The 20016-nt window shown below is 48.5% G+C and overlaps 2 protein-coding genes across 2 annotated transcripts in view; both read right to left on the reverse strand.

The window, feature by feature from the left end:
• Pip4k2b (phosphatidylinositol-5-phosphate 4-kinase type 2 beta) overlaps positions 1–11352 on the reverse strand; it is a 28104-nt gene extending 16752 nt beyond the window's left edge. The window contains exon 1 of the mRNA XM_055619864.1: positions 11101–11352. Within this exon, the coding sequence (XP_055475839.1) occupies positions 11101–11259 (159 nt within the window). The 5' untranslated portion in view covers positions 11260–11352. The remainder of the gene's footprint in view (positions 1–11100) is intronic.
• A 2499-nt stretch (positions 11353–13851) lies between these two features.
• Positions 13852–20016, reverse strand: part of Cwc25 (CWC25 spliceosome associated protein homolog) — a 21277-nt gene continuing 15112 nt past the window's right edge. Inside the window, exons 7-10 of the mRNA XM_055620640.1 lie at positions 18184–18383; positions 17269–17358; positions 14704–14865; positions 13852–14215 (exon numbers count right to left, since the gene is read on the reverse strand). Of these exons, the coding sequence (XP_055476615.1) occupies positions 14101–14215; positions 14704–14865; positions 17269–17358; positions 18184–18383 (567 nt within the window). The 3' untranslated portion in view covers positions 13852–14100. The remainder of the gene's footprint in view (positions 14216–14703; positions 14866–17268; positions 17359–18183; positions 18384–20016) is intronic.

Consider the following 20016-nt stretch of genomic DNA (forward strand, 5'->3'; position numbering starts at 1 on the left):
TTGCAAGCCTTTTTAATCTCAGCACTCAAGAGGCGGGCACGGGCAGCGTCTCTGTGAGTTCCAGGCCAGCCTGATCTACACAGAGAGTTCTATGCCAGCTAAGGCTACACAGTAAGACCCTACCTCAAAACAAACAAACCAATAAATAAATAGACAGGCAGATAACTGGATAGGTAAGATTGAGAAAGTGACAGAGGAGTTAGAGATCACTTTGACTCTCATGATAAAAGTAGGACCAGTTCACCATGCAACAACCTGCTTTTGCTGAATTGGGGGTGGGGGTTATGATTTACCCAAGCCTTCTCTGTGTGACAGACAGACATGGATGGACACACACACACAAGCCTAGACAGGGAGCCAGCTCCCCACTGGTGCAGGGCTGAGGGCGGATCCTGCATTCCCCCATCTTGCTCAGCCAATTAGCTGTCCTAATTAGCCACAGATGTCCTCTGAGTGTTTGACATTTGACCCTCAACCCAGTTGCCACTAATGCACTCAGGATTTATGGAGGAGACCTTAGTCATGACTTAATGGACTGGGGGTGAGGGACACAGCCCTGCGCCTCCCAGATGCTTTCTTGGCAGAACCTCCATTATCTACGCGAGGCCCCATGTGGCAGAAAGGGGATAACCTTCAGCCATTAGGACTCCATCAGGGGTACAAATGGGGGAACTGGCATTTCATTTGTTGCTCATTTTATGTTCTAAATCTTTTTTACTTAGAAAGGTCAGTTGATGGGGTAAGTTTCAAGTTAACTGGGCCAGTAAGCCACTTTCCCAGAGCTGGTGAGAAGCCTAATGTACCTATGGGTAAATTGAGGAAGATGTCTGTGTGTGTGTGTGTGTGTGTGTGTGTGTGTGGTGTGTGTGTGTGTGTGTGTGTGTGTGTGTGTGTGTGTGTAGAAAGGCAGAGAGAGAATGCAATGAGGGAGACATTCAAGCAATAGCTGGCAAACCCTTGAGAGGAATAGACAAAAAAGCACATCCCAAGTAACTTCACCTACTTGAAACTCTAGAACAGGAATCTAAGCACAGAAATGACATACCACAGTCTGGGTGAGCTGGGGATGGCCAGGAGTAAGAGGACATAGGAAATATGTTTCTCCCCAGGCATGGCAGCACACCTTTAGAAAAACCCCAGTCCTCTGGAGACAGAAGCAGGTGAAGCTCTATGAGTTCAAGGCCACCCTGATCAACACAGCAAGTTTCAGGACAGCTGGGCTACATAGAAAGACCCTATCTAAAAAACAAAACAAGGGCCTGGAGAGATGGCTCAGCGGTTAAGAGCACTGTCTGCTTCTGCTCTTCCAGGTTCGATTCCCAGCACCCACGTGGCAGCTCACACTGTCTGTAGCTCCAAGATCTGACACCCTCACACGAACACACATGCAGGCTAAACACCAGTGCACGTAAAAGAAAAAATAAATTATTTAAAAAAAAAAAAAAAAAAGCAGCAGCGTGTTCTAGGGTCATAAGACCAGGAGTGATGGTACTTGCCAGTAATCCTAGTGCTTGGGAGAAGAAAAATCAAGAGTTTAAATAAAATGAGGCATAAGAAGCATTTTAGGCTGGGTATGACGCTCAGTGGCAGAGCATCTGACTGGCACATACAAGGCCCTGGTTCGATCCCTATCAGTACACAATAAATGAAAGCTAACTATAAGAAAGCTATGTTGTGGGGCTGGAGAGACGGCTCAGAGGTTAAGAGCACTGGCTGCTCTTCCAGAGGTCCTGAGTTCAATTCCCAGCATCCACATGGTGGCTCACAACTATCTATAATGAGATCTGGTGCCCTCTTCTGGCCTGCAGGCCTACATGCAGGCATAACACTGTATACATAATAAAAATAAGTAAAAGAAAGAGAAAGAAACTTTTCTTTCTTTCTTTCTTTCTTTCTTTCTTTCTTTCTTTCTTTCTTTCTCTCTCTTTCTTTCTAAGTTGAACTGGGCATAGTGGCACTTGGGAGGAAGAGGCAGGCAGATCTCTGTAAGCCTGGGTCCAGGACAGCCAGGTCAGGGCCTGGCTGTTACACACAAAATCCCTGTCTTGAAAAACCAAAACAAATCAAAACAAAACCAAAAAAGAAAGAAAGAAACCTCTGTTGTTTGGTTCCATAAGCACATACTTTTTGTCAAAAGTCAGTAAACTGTAAATTAAAAACTCATGAGTTTTATGCTATGCCGTTTTCTTTGATAAAGGCGGTTCCCGACTGATGCCCTTTATTGGTTACACCTTCCACAACAACAGTTGTACTACAAGGGGATCTGACTGTCAAATCTGTGCCTACAGTGGAACCCACTCCATTGCCTTGTTTTTCTGCCCCCAAAGACAATTCATGGTGGCTACCCCACTTCCTCTTTTCCTGGCCTTTTCAAGCCTTGCTCTAAAAAAAGGAGAAATAGAGACCCAGAAGGCTGAAGCAGGAGGACCTCGGGTTTGAGCCTGGGATACACAGGAAGATCCTGTCTGAAAGATAAGAGTGCGGTGTGCTGTGCTGTGACTGGAGTCAGGGCAGTTAGAAGGCAGAGACAGCAGGATGAGTCAGACAGCGAGACTATCAGGAGCACACTGAAAACAAAGGGGTGAAAAGGCCTTTCCTTCCAACACTTGAGAAGCGGAGGCAAGGCAGATCTGTTTGAGATGGAGACCAGCCTGGTCTACACAGCCAGTTCTGGGCCATCCAGATCTACATGGTGGTGAGGCTTTAGCTCAAAACAAAACAAAATTCATAAAGACAAAGAGGCAATACAGAAAATGGAGTGCAGGCTCTTAGGCAATTATGACTTTTCTTTTTTTCTTTTCTGAGACAGTGCCTTCCTATATAGTAGTCCTGGCTGGCCTGGCATCTGGTATGTAGACCAGGCTAGCCTCAAACATGCGATCCTACTGCCTCTCAGTTTCTCAAGTGCTCAGATCAACTGCATGTACCATGCTAAACTTCAGTTCTGCTTTTCCAGTTCATCCCTCCATTAGGAAGAACATTTCATTGGCTCGGAGAATACTCCCAAACAATATAGACTCTGCTACAACTTGATTCTGGACTGATGCAAGATACAAGTTGGTGCTAAGGACAGGACTTGATTGTATATTAACCATGATTGTTTTTCGTTGTTATTTTGGGTTTGGTTTTTCAAGACAAGGTTTCTCTGTGTAGCCCTCTCTGTAGACCAGCCTGGCGTAGAACTCAAGAGATCTGCCTGCCTCTGCCTCCCAAATGCTAGGATCAAAGGTGTGTGCAACCACCACCTGGCACAACTGATTATTCTAAGAGCGCCAGGCTGAAATTATTCTAATGGCGACTAATAAGGAATGCTTTATTCATTAATTTTCTGAATCCTTTTTTAAAAAAAGCTTTATTTTTAATTATGCATTTATGTGTGCATCTGTGTGTGTGGATGTGTACGTGAGTGTAGGGCTAGAAGAGCCTTGAGAGAGCGAGAGAGTGCTGGCCACGTTACATGGAGGCCTGCAGAGGCCAGAAAAGGGTGTTGGATCCCCTTAGCTGGAGTTACAGGAGTTGGCGAGCCACCATGGAGGCCGGGAACTGAGCTCTGGAAGGGCAGCAAGTGCTCTTTGTTAAGAACTAAAAAGAAGAAGCAGGGGGACAACCGATATCTCTGCGAGAGGTTTATTAGAAGGGTACGGAGGAAGTGGGAAATGGGACATGGTGGGGAAAGATAAAGGGGAAAGGGGGGGATGGGGCGCCCCGAGAGAGTGAGGGGGAAAGTAAAGAGAGAGACTGTAAGAGAGGGACCACGTGTTGGTATCAGACCTTTAAGGGGGCACGATAACCACGCCAGGTATGGTCACCCGGCTTGCTGGCAACACATGATGACATCATAGGCTGCCGGGTAACTAAGAAGCAGGTTGTGTTCCGAAATACTAACACTCTTAACCACAGAGCATCTCTCCAGCCTTCTGCGTCACTCTTACTGTAATGTAGTTCAAGGGGTTGTTAAACTGGCTATCTTTGGGTTCCGGTTCCATCGATAATAATTATTGAGCACATAACCTAATAACAGAACTTTTAAACTCAGATGACATGATGGTGAAGTCTGTGAGATCACCACCACCACCCCAGTTGTACTCAATTTTGTATCTCCAGAACTGGATTCAACTTCAGTTGAACAGTACTATCCTTCTTTCTATGTTGGGTGTGTGTGTGTGTGTGTGTGTGTGTGTGTGTGTGTAGGGGGGAGGGGAGGGGCATGGTGTATACACAAAAGAAAGAAGACACTCGTGCTCTTACGGGGAACATGAAACAAACCCCACACAGGACTCTGAGGGAGGACACAATTAAGCGAGAACGCGAAGGGACAAGCGCAGAGGTTCTAAAAGCAGATCTCTGGCCGGCGTACATCAGGCTACAGACGGGGCACCTAAGCCTCCCCCAGTATTGCCAAGAACACCTGACGCTGAAAGGCTCTACAATAAGATCACCTTACATCTCTGCTTAAAAATCTTCCACGGTTCCTCATCAACCCCAGGGCAAGGCTTTAACTCCTTAGCCTGGCATTCGATTCCTTTCCTGATCTGCCTAGTCTCTGCTAAACTCCACGGACTTTAGGCCAGGCGTGTGCCAGAAGCTCGGGATACTCAAACAGAAAGACATCTCTCCGTTCAACTGGGAAGACAGACAAGTAACGAAAAAACAAGGAGGCGATGAGTGCTGGAACTGTGTTCCATAAAAAGGGAAATGGAAAAACAGATTAAGGGGCAGCTGACCCTGGGATTGGGAAAGAGCGTTGGTTGCTACAGCAAGTGGCAGAGAAATGCATTTGAATAGTTCTCTTAAAGTAAAAAAATAAAAAGAGGAAGGGAATTCCAAGTGGTCGGGACACCAGAGCCAAGCCTGGATTGTGAAATACAGTTCATGCTTCTGGAGCAGCAAGAGTGTGTGCAGACACATGTGGGAGGGTCAGAAGTAAGGGGGTGGGGGGTGCTATAGCAGAGACAAGAGGGTGAGCCATCGTGTTACAGATATTAGGATATTAATAGATAACAGCTAACGGGACCAGGTGGGGTAGGCCCATAGTCCTAGCCATTTCGGAGACTGACAGTAGAGGGATCATGAACTCAGAACCAGCCTGCACTGGGCTCTGAAGCACATTCAAGGCCAGCACAGTTAGAAAAACATGTCTCCAGCCCGGTGCAATGGGGAGCGCCTGTAAATCCCAGCACTCAGGAGGCTGAGGCAGGCGGATCGCTGTAAGTTTGAGGCCAGCCTGGTCTACAAAGCAAGGTCAGGACAGCCACGGCTACACAGAGAATCCCTGTCAGGAAAAACAAACAAACAAAAACAAAAAAAAAAAAAAAAAAAAAAAGAAAAACATGTCTCTAATCCCAGCACTTGGGAGGCAGAAGCAGGCGAGTGTGAGTTTGAGGCCAGCCTGGTCTACAGGGTGAGTTCCAGAACAACCAGGGCAACACAGTGAAATGCTGTCTCAAAACTCCCACCACCAAAAAAACAAAAACAAAAACCCAAACCAAACCAAAAAACCAAAAACATGGTGGAAGGAAAAACTGACTCCTAAAAGTTACCCTCTAACCTCCACACACACAGGGAGGATCATGAATACATGAATGTTTTAAAATAAAATGAAGAGAAGTCGGGATGGCAAGATAGCTGGGTTTAAAAAAATGAGGGGTTTTCAGATGTAGCGCAGTGTTAGAGCACTTTCCTGGCATAGCAAGATTCCAGATTCAAAACCCAGTACCATAAAAGAGTAAATGCTTAAGATAACAGTTGCTTGTACTGACTAAATCCTAGGTTTCCGATGCTTTCTAGTACTGTAAATCAGCATACCTAATGAATTTTCTTTTCTGTGTCTTTTTTCCCCTCATTCATTTATTTTGTGTGCATGTCTGCCTGAGTGTGCAGGTAGAACATTTATGGGACCACTGTAACAGTTCATATGATAGAGCTAGGCAACAAGAACGGAAAGCAGGGCTGGGGAGATGGCTCAGCGGTTAAGAGCACTGACTGCTCTTCCAGAGGAGCCGGGTTCAATTCCCAGCACCCACATGGCAGCTCCCAACTGTCTCTCATTCCTGTTCCAGGGGATCAAATATCCTCACATGAACATATATGCAGCCAAACACTAATGTACATAAAATAAAAATAAATAAAAAAAAAAAAAAAAAAAAAGAATGGAAAGGATATGGGCCAGAGATGGCTCAGTGGTTAAAAACACTGTTGCTCTTACAAGGGACTCAGGTTCAATTCCCAACACTCAGTCTATAATTTAATTTTGAGGACCTCTCCTGGCCTCTGTGGGCACTACATGCAGCCAAAACACCCATACACATAAAAGAAAAATAAGCCATTTTTTAAAAAAGAAGGGATGGGGCTGGAGAGACGGCTCAGAGGTTAAGAGCACTGGCTACTCTTCCAAAGATCCTGAGTTCAATTCCCAGCAACCACATGGTGGCTCATAACCATCCATAACGAGATCTGGTGCTCTCTTCTGGCATGCAGGCAGAATACCTTATAAAAATAGAGTATACATACATACATACACACACACAAGCACACACACACATATATATATATAGCACATAAATATATATATAAAGTGAAATAAAAAGAATGGAAAGAATAAAGGCCAAAGAATAATCAAAATCATCCTGTCTTGAGAGACTCCCTGCTTCCCCCAGGATGAATTAATTCCTCATTTCTCTGTGCATCTTTACAAACTAAGTATCACATTCAGGGTAATTTCATTCATTCATTCATTCATTCATTCATTCATTCATTCATTCATTATGGGTGCACATGTGTAGGTCAGAGGACAACTAACAGGAGTCATTTTTCTCTTTCCTCCACTAGCTGGGTCCCAGGAATCGAACGCATACAGTTAGGGTCAGACTTGGCGGCAGCTGCCTTTTCCTGCTGAGCCATCTCACAGGCCAGGTAATGATTTCTTTACATGTTTGATTTCTCCACTCCACTGAGAGACCCTTAGAACACAACTGGAACTAAAGAGTTGCCTGATAAATGTTGAGATGAAGGACAGATGAGCAGAAAAAAAAAAAAAAAAAAAAAAGGAGGGAGTCGGGGTCTGAAGGAGGAAGGCGAGCAGACACAAGCAAGAGTGCTGTCACTGTGCCCACATCTCCCTGTCTGGTGGGATGGGAAAGAAGGTTAAGGGTCAGCTATGCAAGCAAGGGCCAGACTGTGAAGCCTCAAGCACCAGGAAGAGAAAAAGAAAAGAGACTTTACTTGGTAGAAGAGGAACGTCAAGGTTTGCAGCAGGGAGGATTCGGGGAGATGCGTGCCTGCTTTCCTATCTGTGCGGTCCTGAGCCTGTCTTCTTCCCCTTCAGCAGCACGGAGCGCATCATGGACCGTGAACCCGGTCGAATGCCAGGCTAAGCATACTCCCCTGGAAGGCAAGTCTGCTGCATCTCCTCACGTAAATGGTTTCTGGATTATCCCCATGATTAACTCCACGAGCCATGAGCATTAATAATTCAGAGGCTAAACTGAGCAAGAAGCAAGGCTGGGCACGGTGGCTAGCACTTCCGCACTGGGGGGGGAAGAAGCAGGAAGATTACACGCCACACATTGAGATCCTGGCTCAAAAGAAAATAAACTTGGACCCTGCGGAGCTGGGGGATTTCCCAGCTGCTTAGGAAGAGTGCAAATCCGGGGCCTGCCTGGGATACAGAAGAAGTTTAGGCCACCCTGTGCAACCTAATGAGGTTCTATTTAAATAATAATAATAAAACAAACGTGGACAGGGGGCTGAGGATGTAACTGAGTTGGTAGAACATTTCCCTAGCATATACATACATGGCCCTAGGTTTGGTATCCAGCACTGCATAAAACAATGACACATGCAGTAAATCTAGCACTCAAAGCGGGGAGGCAGGAGTTTCAGAAGTTCAAGGTCATGTTAAACTACTCAGAGAGTTGGAGGCCAGATTGAGCTAGGAGATCAGGGCTGCATTGCTCCTGGTGGGTTCTTTTTCTTCAGAAGCCTAAAGTTTAAAAAAAAAAAAAAAAAAAAAAAGTGTTTGCCTAGCATGCACAAGGCTCTGGGTTCATAACCATATCCCAGGACCACAAAAATAAATAAAAAAGTAAACAAGTAAACAGGTAAATAAATAAGCACAATTTGTTTTTAAATGCACAAAGGGTTTAATAGACATTCTACAAAGAAAATATACAACAGCCAGTGAAGACGGAAGGTTACTTAACATCATTAGTTACAAGAGAAATGCAAATCAAAATCACAATGAGACACTGTTTCACACCCACTAGAATGCCTATGCTAAAAAAGACAGTAACAAGTGTTGACAAAGATCTGGAGCAATCACATCACAGGCCACCGACAGAAATGTACAATGGTGCAGCCACTCTGGGGAAGAGCTGGCGGCTTCTCAAATGAGTAAAGACAGAGTTACCATCAACTGCTACTCCTCCTCCTCCTGAGACTCCACACACCCGCGGTTCCTAAAGGGACCCACACACACAGGACAGGGCAGCTGGCAGGCTCTGGGTTCCTTCAAGGAGTACCTAATTCCAGACTCTTTGAACTCTGATTCATCCACTAAAACCCCAGCTTGCTTGCTTTCCTCACTAGTTCCACCCTTTCGGGTCTAGCATTTTGATTTCTCTCTGGCTTCGACTCCTACCCTCTTTTCCTCCACAGACACCAAGGGCTGCTGCCTGTCTTCTCCAGGGACTCCTCTGATGACACTGGGTCCAAATGCCTCTTTTAACAAAACGAAGAACAAATCAGTTCCTTCTAAAAAGGCTTCTCTTTACAACTTGGAAGTAAACCGACTGACCACGAGAAGGTAACCGGGTTTTGCCATAGACAAATGCATTCCTATCTGAGACACCATTTTAGCTCTAGACCAACAGGACTAAAAGCTTCAAAGACTGAGTTACTGAAGAACCGAAGAAAAGGTGATATATGTAATTTTAAGTGGCAAAGAGGTGTAACAGGGAGCTTCTGAAGAAAGGGAAACTCCAAGAAAGGCCGGCTGCCCACTAGGAACAATGCAGTCCTAATACCCTAGAAACACGGCAAGGTCCCCTAGAGTCATGCCCTTCTGGGTACATGCACCTCTACACCTTACCTTGGGCCAGAATGAAGCAAGACAACTAACTGACCTTAAAAGCTCACCTATCCAGGGTAGTGGTGCTCCGTGCCCTCCCCCTCCCATTATGTCTAGATGCCTGCGGCTCTAGCTCAATGTCAATGCTTTTCCGGCTCGCCCATCAAACCTTAATCTTAAAGCTAGCGAAGGGAAATAAATGGTGACCGTCACGCCCACTTGCCACTCAAAGCCTTCCATCACATGCCCACATCTTTGCACACTGATGACCTGCCCTCGAGAAAACCAAACACCATATATGAGCCCAGGAACTGGCACGCACAGTAAGACACACACATACACACACACACACCCCTACCTTCCCCCAGTACAGTTCTCTAGCAAGACCATACGTACCCTCATCTAACCTTGGTCATGGATAAGAGAGTGAAAGGAACAAAAGACCTATCACTCAAGGACCGCCACTAACCGACAGGGCCTCTTGGTGCCAGACAAGGAACTCTTAGAGTGACCACAGGCAAGGTACTCTCCACCAGAGGCTTGTCTCGTGAGTCATATCAGGGACCTGCCTACCAGCTCTCTGCACAGACAGGGTGCTTTCTAGTGAGAAGCAGGGTGTCAAAATCAAGGACTGACTTCCAGAAAAGGATACAGGGTTCACATTCTGCTGACCCAGTTTCCCTGGAAAAGTCAGATGACCCCTAGAAGCAGCAGGAAGCGAGAGGAGCAAACTCTGCTCCCTGTTGACCTCCAGCAGCTTTAGAGGTCCAGGCATCACACTACCCTGCCAGGATACTCATTAACCCCAGCGATGACGAGGAGAAGGATAACCTGACCAAGACGGAGACATGGACCTCACACACACGTGCACTTCTCTTAATGGGACATAGAGATCTGACACACTCTAGCCAAAGGCTCCTCTCTAGGTCTTCTACCAAAACAACAGAAAACGAAGTCTTGCTGACCCTGGGCCCCTGGGTCATTGTTTGGTCTTCTGGACAATTTCAAGTGTCCATAAGAAAAGCCAGGGAGCCTTAAAGAATGAAATCCACAGGAAACCCAACCCTTCACTTCCCTCATTCTAAACTTGTGGATGGTGAAGTTAGCGCCTCAGGTCCTTTCACCTCATCTGGGAGCCACTTCATCTGTTTGCTCCCAGCATAGGGAACTCACAAAGAAGTTGTCACAAGGCAAGGGGCAGGCCGCTGGAAGAGGACAGACCCTACATAACTTGCACATAAATAAAGTCAACCAGCAAACACTGTCCACATGCAACTTCCTGGCAAGGCTACTGCACAATCTCAGAGCACCCAGGACCCAGGGGACCACTCGTCTGGGACAGTAATCTGTCATTACCACATCCTGGAAAACCATCCGACAGACAAGAAGTCAACATCTTTGAAACACCACAGAAGAACGGGAAAGACGCCTAATTTCTATAACCAGGTCTACACTCCCTCAGGCCTTGTGTTCACACTCCTCCTTCATCCCAGGGGACCCAGGTCAGGTGTCAGTGGTTCAGAGAAGCCTCTGCTTCTCCAGCTGGTACCGTCTTTCAATAAGAAGAAGAAAGGAAACTCAAGAGAGGGTTTCCACAGCCAGGCGTAAAGAGGCCTAGAAAATAAAAAACTCTGTGCAGCCACACCAACGAAACGACCACAAACAGGAATATTCAGGCAGGCCAGTGCCACTTGCCCTGTCAACTGGGCAATGATCTGGCAGCCAGCTATTAAGAGACAAGGGCAACAGCCCTTAGAAGCAGCGTCGTCGCAGAGCCCAGGCCTTCCCTCAGAGCTCAGGGGTTGCACGGAGCGAGCAGAAAATCAGTGGGGCTGGAGCGAAGGGGAGACGACAACGGTATAGCAAGGGGACAGCAGGCCTCGCGTGGCGACCGGGGAGTGCACGCCCGGCCGGACAGCGTGCACGGGTGGGCGGGCATGCAAGTGGCTCGGCGGAGGGGTTGCAGGCGTCACCCGCGGGGCGAGCGTGGCGAGGCCCTGGGGAGTGGGGGCGCGCACGGGGAGGCTGGTTACCGTGTGGTTCACCCCCCACATCAGGACGCTGAGAATCGGCTCGCTGGCCCGGAATAGCTTCACTTTCTGGCACACGAAATGCTTCTTCTTGGTCTTGGTTTTGCTGGCGCTGAGCGGCGCCACCGCCACCGCCGTGGTGCTGGTGCAGTTGGACGACATGCCCGGGGCGGCGGCGGCGGCGGCGGCGGTAGCGAAAGGGGGGGTGGCGGAGACAGCGCACCAGCGAGCGGCCCCAGGCCTCCCCCGAACAGATCCCCACCCCCGCTGCCTCACCGAGCCATGGTCGCGCCCGTCCCGTTACCTCCCCACCCCGCCCCGGTGGTTCCGTCCGCCCCACGCCCCGCCCTCGCCGCCCCGCCCCGCCCCGGGGAACAGGCCAGCCCGCTCCTCGCCCCGCCCCCGGGCGGCCCCGCCCCCCAGCTGCCGGCCCTCCCCTCCACGTCGGAATGGTACCGCCCGCCCCGGGTCGCGGCGGCCGCCCCGCCCACCCCTCCTCCCGGGCCCCAGCCGGTGCCACGCGCGGGGGCGAGGGCGGGGGACGGACAGCCTCGAGGCACTACACGAGAAGGGCGTCCTGCTCAGGCCCACCCAAGGCCGGGGCTCGGCCCTGCTTCCATCGGAAGCGCCAAGATGGCGGCAGCGCCACCGCTTCGGGAGGGAGAGACGGGCCGGCCGGGGAGGAGGCTGGGACGTACCACCCCACGCCGGGGGAGAGGCGATAACGCGGCGAAGGGAAAAGGAAGTCCTGCCTGGGAGACCGCGGACCGCCCCCTCGCTCCACCCAAGCGTGGGTCTTCCCACTCCCCTGGGCCGACGGCGCGCCCCACCCGCGGGGCACGCCCCCTTTCCCCGGGGCCAATCAGAGGGGCAGGCCGAGAAACCTGGGTTTTATGAATGGGCCGCGCGCCCACCCACCTGCCGCCGGGCCTCTAAACGCAGGGTCAAGTTTGGAGAGCGCCAGTACCTGCGGGCGCGTAGCCCAGTGACCCTTCAGTTCTTGCTCCAAGAAGTCCGAATTCACCGCCCACGGTTTATTACGTAATTCCTCCTGGACGGAGGATCTCTGTATTGGACACAATTCACAGGTCCACGTTTGTGCGGGGATATGAAAACTCGGTACCGCGCACGTGGTCGGTCGCTCTTTACATAGTTACAAAAATAAATGTAACCTTTATTACCACGTAATAAAATAAAAGCCATAATTAACCATCGTACAGGGCGGTAGGAAGAGGTGATTAAGTGAATACTGTTACATTCTCTGGGGGAAAACTGAGTTTTAAGAATTACAGTGCCAGTCTGGCGCGTTGGCACCTTAGGAAGACGGAGGCAAGCGGGTCTCTGAGTTCGAGGCCAGCCTGATCTACATAGCAGGTCCAGGACAGCCAAGGCTACACAGAGAAACCCTGTCTTGAAAACTAAAAAAGGAAAAAAAAAAAAAGAAAAATTACAGTGCCTGGAATTTTAGTGCTTAAAAAAAAAAAAATCCAAATATATTGTAGGTGGAATTAGGAACGGGTAGAACAAGGAAATAAATGGCTTAACTAATGTATGGGTTAGAAGTGCCTCTGCGGGCCAAATGGTCTGTAGTCACAGCTCCAGAGGCTAGGATAGGAGGATCAACAGTTCAAGGTCAGCCTGGGCTAGGATGAATCTGTTGTTTATTTCAAGAGCACCTAGAAGTTCCCTGGTCAAATAAGGGCTTCTTGGCAAAAGAATGGGAAAGGAATAACAGTAAAGATACAGGAGTGGCCCCTTGGGTCTCAGATTTTTAGTTATTATAGGATAAAAGAGAAGCTAGAAAGCTGGGGAGGATGGCTCAGGCCAGCAATCCCAGCCAGCACTGGAGGCTGAAGAGAGCCACCACCAGGTGAGCCCGGCCAGTAAGGGCCCCAACTCAAAAGACGAAGGACAAAGTAGCAGCAGCAACTGTGCGTAGTGCTGTCATCCCAGCACTTGGGAGGTAAAGGCCAGAGGATCTGAAGTTCAGGGTCATCTTCAGCTACACGGCATGTTCAAAGCTAGCCTGGGCTACAGGAGACCTCACCTCAAAGCAGCCAGAAGACAAACAGCTTCCCATGGTCTTCTTTTAGGGGGCACAGACCATCCTGACAACGCGGGCCCTGATTCCTGCCCCACGGGGCTGCCCGGCGAGACTCTGAGGACAGAGGGGGTATGTGCCTTGGCGGTTGTGGCCTTCCTGAAGCCAGTAATAGCTATGAATGCCACCTAACACATTTGTAGAGGACAAAGTCCCATCCAAATGTCACAAGGCTAGCTACCCCACAGCTAGATTCTGTCAGTAGCCTTAAAGCTCCCCTATGGCCTGAGTCAGAGAAGAGGAAGCCAAGCTGCCCAGTGTGTTACTTTCTGACAAGGTTATCAAACAAGCGTTCTCATGAAGCTAACTTTAGAAGCGAGTATAAAATTATACATTTGTACATATACACATTGTACTGTTACAGCTCAAAGACCAAATAGTTAACAGTTCGTTTGGGCTTTTTTTGGGTACTGTTTTCTCTTCCAGCTTCTTCCCTCTCTTGGCTCTGCCTGACACTTGGCTATTCTGTCACATAATCTACTGAACAGCGTCAATATGCATTTATCCTAGTGGCATGGTCTGTGTGGGTGGCAGGGGAGAGTGGTCTCTGGAAGTCTGATCCATTCAGTCTGGTGGGAGGAAGAGGCGTGACAAGCACCCCCCCCCCCCCCCCCCCCCCCCGGGGGGCCGAGCGGCGCTGCCCCCCCCCCCCCCCCCCCCCCCCGCCTTCTAATACCCATCCGGTCAACCACAGTCAAAACCCTTCCAGCCAGAGTTCCTGAGGGCCCCAAGTCACACTGATTTTTCAAGGATGCACGATTTTTCAGGAGTCAGTGGACAAGGGGCACTTTAAAACGGTGGTTTTTCATCGGTAGAAGACATTTGAACTCTTATAAAGAGAATTGGAAGGAGTCAGCGGGCTCCCTGGTAAACTGAGGAAAACCAGTGTGAGTGGCTGGTTCTCATCTCTTCATGAAGTTCTTCTCCAGAGCTACCGACGTCCGCTGCAGAGAGTGGATGTTGCGCTTCACCCGGTCCTCCAGGGAGGAAGTGGACGCGCTCTCCAGTTTCATGCGACTGGGGAAGAAAAAGACAGGTGAACGGGGAAAAAAAGACATTTTTTAACTGGTCAAACTCTGGCAGGATCAGAAGAAAAGGTTTGTAGCCAGAAAGCAACTGGACACAAGTTCTTTTCAGCCCACATAGACAACTTTCAAATGACTCCCAGCTGGAAACAGGGTTTTTTTACATGTCCATAAGGGAAAACTCATCTGTTTTGGAAAATAAGTCAAGTTTCATTGGAAAAAGGTTTTCTGAGCCATAAATTTTTGCTTAAAAGGAAGGCCAAAGAATTTCAGTGATTTGGGGGAAATACCAACCACTTCTACTTCAAATAGAAAATCTCCCACTATCTGGCTAGAAGCTGGGAGCAGCACCAAAAGTGGTCCCAAGGCTGAGTTCTGGACAGACAGAAACACCGCCAATCCCCCAGCGGCAAGCCTGCGGCCACGCCGCCTCACAGAAACTATGCAGGCGGAGCCCCAGGCACGAACAATTCCACTTACTGGAGGAACTTGCCCGACCGAGAGTCCAACTTCTCCAGCCTGCGCTCTCGTTCATCCTCCTTGGCATGCCTCTTGAGGGTGCTGAGCCTCTCCTCCTCCCTCCACTTGGCATTTTCCATCATCTCCTGCCGTTTCCGCTCTAGTTCCTCTGCTGAGAGTTTTCTGTTGAGCATAAAAACAAGCCCATTGGTACTACTCCTTCCCCAGCAAAACAAAACAAAACAAAACAGAGGCAGCTCAGCATGCAGGCAGGTCACAGGCTTGCCAGAGAAGGAACAGTGCCAGGCCAGGACAGTGTCCCTCCTTCTGATGTCTCAGTCAGGTGGTGCCAACCAAATCATGCAGGCTGCCAGTGAGGGATTTCACAATCACACTCAGTACAACTATGAAATAGACTGGGCACTAATGAGGAACTTAACCTTGAGAACTCACAGAACAAAGGACCGGGCCATGTGATTGTTGCCACCTCACACTCCATAAGGAGGCTTAAAAGCCCATGGATGAAAACAAAATCCTACGGGTACGGGGGTTGAGGATGTCTCAGTGGGTAAGAGCACTTGCTGGGAGCAGTATCAAAAGAATACTTTTGTGCAAGAATGAGGCCCTGAGTTCAAATCCACAGTACCCATGTAAAAGCTGGGAATAGCCACACATGCCTATAACCCTAGCATTAATGGGCAAAACCAGCAAATCCCTGGTTTTGCTCATTGATGCTAGGGCTAAATGGGCTAGCCATTTAACCTAGCCAAATCATCGAGTTCCAGATACAGGGAGAAGCCAAGCTTAGGGAATAAGGTAGAGTCCCATGTTCTCCTCTGACCTCCACATGTGTATATAGTTGGACACTCCAATTCATGGATACAACCCAAGAATGTAAAGAAGCACTTTGGGATGAAGCTAGATACCCGCAACCTGACTTGACCTCAGAATATAATAGGCAGGTCTTCTTTCCTGGCATTCATCCTAAAGGAAGTTAGAACAAAAAAGGAGGTGATGGACCAGATTAGCCACCACTTAACAATGTCAGACACCCAAATCCGCTGCTTCTAAAATGGGTGGGTTACAGTTTGTACATAGAGTTTGTCATACACAGATTTCTCTTGAAAGGGAAAAATGGCGGAGTTCTATTTTTAAACACGTTCCCAATTGGAGAAAAAAACTAAAATACTAAAACCTGACATTCAGTTATCTATGGTAACTATGCTTCCTGTCAAAAACACTAAATGGCTAGCCGGGCCTGGTGGCGAACACCTTTAATCCCAGCACTCAGGAGGCAGAGGCAGGCATTTCGGTGAGTTGAAGGCCAGCCTGGTCTACGGAGTGAGGCCAAGACAGCCAAAGCTACCTAATGAGCTACCCTGTCTCAAAAATGAAACAATAACAACAAAAAATACCTCCTAAGCTGGATATGGGGGCACCTGCCCATCGCCACAGAACCTGAGAAGTGGAGGCAAGAGGATGATGAATTTGCCCGTGTAAGGTCCTGTCTCAAAACAAACAATGAAACCCAAAACACAACTCCACTAAATAAATATATAAGCTGCTTACTGTGGTCACTCACACACACACCTAGCTCCTAGTGCTTTAGATGCTGAAGCAGGAAGTCTGCAGAGAACTCCAAAGAAGAACACTTTAAGTTCGTGTGAGCACACGTGTGTGCGTGCGCACGTGAAGACCAGAGTTGATGTCAGCGGTCATTCCTCCATCCATTCTTACCCTATTTCTTGAGATGGGATCTCTCACTGAACTTGGAGCTCGCCAGTTCAGTTAGGCTGGCTGGCTAATCACCAGGCCCCACGGAACCACTTATGCAGCAGCCCTTTAGGCTGAGTGAGTCATCTCTCTAGTCCTGCTTTCATTTATAAGCTTTGTATTAACCATATTCGTGTGGGCGAGTGGGTATGTGCACCACGGGGCACATGTAGAGGTCAGGGGATAACGTGTTCTCCTTTTCCTCTATTAGTGCTGGTGACCGAACCCTGGACGTCTGCCTTGGTAGCAAGGCTTTACCACTGAGCCATGTGGCCAGCCGGACTTTGTCTCTTCAATGTCCCTTCAGTGTGCCTGAGTAGGTAAAGAGGTTGGGGGGAAATGAATAGAAGCTGACCAGAGGGGTATGGCTATGGCTGTAAACGCATCACTTGAGAGGCGGAGGTGTGAGGACAGTCACAAGTTCAAAGCCAGCCTGGTTTACAATACAAGACCCAGTATAAAAAAAACCAACAGAGTTGACCAGGGTTGGGGATGTAGCTCAGCTGGTGGAGTGCTTGCCCAAAATGAACATAGCCCTGGTCGGATCCCCAAGACCACACAGAGTGGGAGCACTCAGCACTCAGGAGATAGAAGCAGAATGATCAAAAGTTCAAAAGTCACCATTGTTTACATACTAAGTTTGAGGCCAGCAGCAGCCTGGGATACATGAGACTATATCTCACAAAAACAAACCAAAAAGCAAGAACAGTTATCAGAGGAATCAAGGGAATCAGATGCATTTCCCATCTCTCTGCTGTGAATGCCCCTACATGCCGCCGCGTGAAATCTGAGCTTACTGCGGACCTGACTCACCTGGTGTATCCGGAAGCATGCCGCCTCTGGTAGACCTCCTTTTTAGGTGATGGGCTGTCTCTCTCTTTCCTATTCACCTTAGAGGCATGCCTGTAGTAGACAGGGAACACGCCTTTTCAGATGGGGTTATTAGCATACCCTCAAACAATGGAACTTCTTTGAAAGCGTAATCCAGGCTGGGGCCAGGAAGATGGCTCAGGCGGTGAAGGCACTTGCCACGAAGCCTGACAACCTGAGTCCAGACTCTGTGAATGCACGTGCTGGAGGACAGAACCAACTCCCTCAAATTGTTCTCTGCCTCCACAAGTGTGAGTGAGAGAAAGGCACACGTGCACACACACACACACGCGCGCGCACATACACACACACGCACACACACATGGCCTCAAGAAGCTCAGCAGGTAAGATTTCTTGCTAGGTAAGTATGAGGACCAGAGTTCAGACCCCAGCACCCACGTAACAAGCCAGGCACAGTCCTGTGCAGGCCTGTAACCCAGCTGAGTGGGAAGGAGACAGGAGCCTGAGGTTTGCGGCTTCCAGCCTACCAATGGGGAAAAGCTGAGCCCTAGGTTTAGAGAGACCGCCTCCGAGGAGTACAGGAGTACGGTGGACAGGGGCAGACACTTCTTTCGGCCTCCATACAAACACGAGCATGTGCACCTTCCCGGCATATATGCTACATCACATACAGAAAACGTGTAACCCAAACAGGAGAGGAACGCGTGTCAGCACAGCGCAGCCCCGCAAGTGCCCACTGCGCTCACAGTGACTGCAGTGAGGTGGAGAGAAGAATGCTGCAGAGGAAGTGCAGTGAGACACCGCGAATGGAAAAGATGAACGTCACCCAGAAGAAACGCCTGCTGTGACCAGGCCCTTGTGGCCACAGATTATGTCCCAGTGACTTCGCGTACTCACGGTTTGCTGGGCCTTGGGGACCGGGACCTTCTGACTGGGGAGCGAGACCTCCTGTCCCGGGACTTGTCTTCCTTGGTGCTCTTCTTGCTGACATGTCTGGGGGGTGAGTGGGAGGAGCTTCTTGATCGGGAATGGTACTTCATCCCCCTTGGCTCAGCCGGAGGACCCTGCAGCCCCTGGTTACGCTCAGAGTCCCTCACCTGTATCGTTAAAGAAGAGACAAGAAGCCATTCACTGGAAAATCTAGCTGTCCAAACAGAACTGCAGGAAAACAAGGGAAAGAATGAGCAATGAGGTTCTTTAAATGTAGGCATGAGGGGCATCCCGGAATCTTAGTACTCAAAATGCTAAGGTAAGTGTATTGTAAGTTCCAGCTTGTGTTACATTCTGAGGCCAAAAGAAGGTGTCTGCCACTGTCCAGCCTACTCCATGGAGGCAGTCTCTCTCTAAACCCAGAGCTCACAGAATAAACAAAGGAAAGAGAGCGAGCTGGGCATAACGGTACACACATAACCCAGCAACTCAGGAAGCAGATGCATGAAGATGAAGTTTAAAACCAATTTGAGGGGCTGGACAGGTAGCTCAGTGGTTAAGAGCACTGGCTGCTTTTCCAGAGGACCTGAGTTCAATTCCCAGTACCGACAATGCAGTTCACACCTGTCTATAACGTCAGCTCCAGAGTTTCTGATGCCCTCACACAAACAAAAATGCAAGCAAAATACCAGTGAGCATAACATGAATTATTAAAACAAAACAATTTGAACTACATATGGAAATCCTATTCAGAAACACCAAGGACCAAGAGTTGCCTGTCTGTATTCCTAGCATTCAGAATGCTGCTGAGACAGAATTTTTGAGATTCTGTCTCAAGAAAAAAAAAGTCCAGCTCACATTTTTACTCCCAGCACTTGGGAAGCAAGGTGATGAGTTCCAGGCCAGCCAGGGCTACAGAGTGAAACAGCTGGAGAAATGGTTCAATGGTTAAGGACACTGTCTGTTCTTCCAAAGGACCCAGGTTCAATCCCCAGTCACCCACATGGCAGCTTATAACTGCCTCTAACTTCAGTTCCAGGGATTCTAATACCTTTGTACCAATGCACAGAAAATAAAATTTTGTTTAAAAACAACAAAACACAGCCAGATGTATCATGGTACTATATTCCTAGCACTTAGGAGGCAGAAGCAGGAAAGCTAGAATTTCAAGGTCAGCCAGCCTCAGCTCCATATTGAGATCTTAACATAATTTATGAGGTCTCCTCTCTCAAAAATACAAAAGTGAAAAGCTGGAGAGTTAGTTCAAGAGTTAGGAACACTTGCTGCTCTCCCAGAAGATCCAGGTTTGGTTCCTAGCATCTACCTGGTGGCTTACAACCATTTTTAACTTCAGATCCAGAGCATCCAATACCCTTTTCTGAATTCCATGGGCACCAGGCACTTGTGTGACACACATATATGTAGGCAAAAATACTCACATACATAAACTAAAAATATATCAATCTTAAGGAAAAAAAAAAATACAAAAGCAAGCCAATTGGGATAGCTCATAGCTTTAAAGCCAGCACTGGAAAGGCAGAGGCAGGAGAGTCTCTGTGGGTTCAAGGCCAGGCCTGGTCTACAAAGGGAGTTCCAGGACAGCCCAAACAACATATTAAGATCTTGTCTCAAAACAAACGAATGAATGAATAAAAAAGTAAGTAAACAGGAGCTGAGGTCGTAGTTCACTCATAAAGAGCTTGTTGAGCATATGCAAAGCCCCGTGTCCCATCCCAAACACCTCACAAAAATAAAAATAAAAATGTGAGGTTTGTCTATTGGTCAAAACTCATGGAAATG

Source organism: Psammomys obesus, unplaced genomic scaffold (genome assembly GCF_907164565.1).
Source record: "Psammomys obesus unplaced genomic scaffold, mPsaObe1.curated_primary_1811, whole genome shotgun sequence".
NCBI classification, from domain to species: Eukaryota; Metazoa; Chordata; class Mammalia; order Rodentia; family Muridae; genus Psammomys; species Psammomys obesus.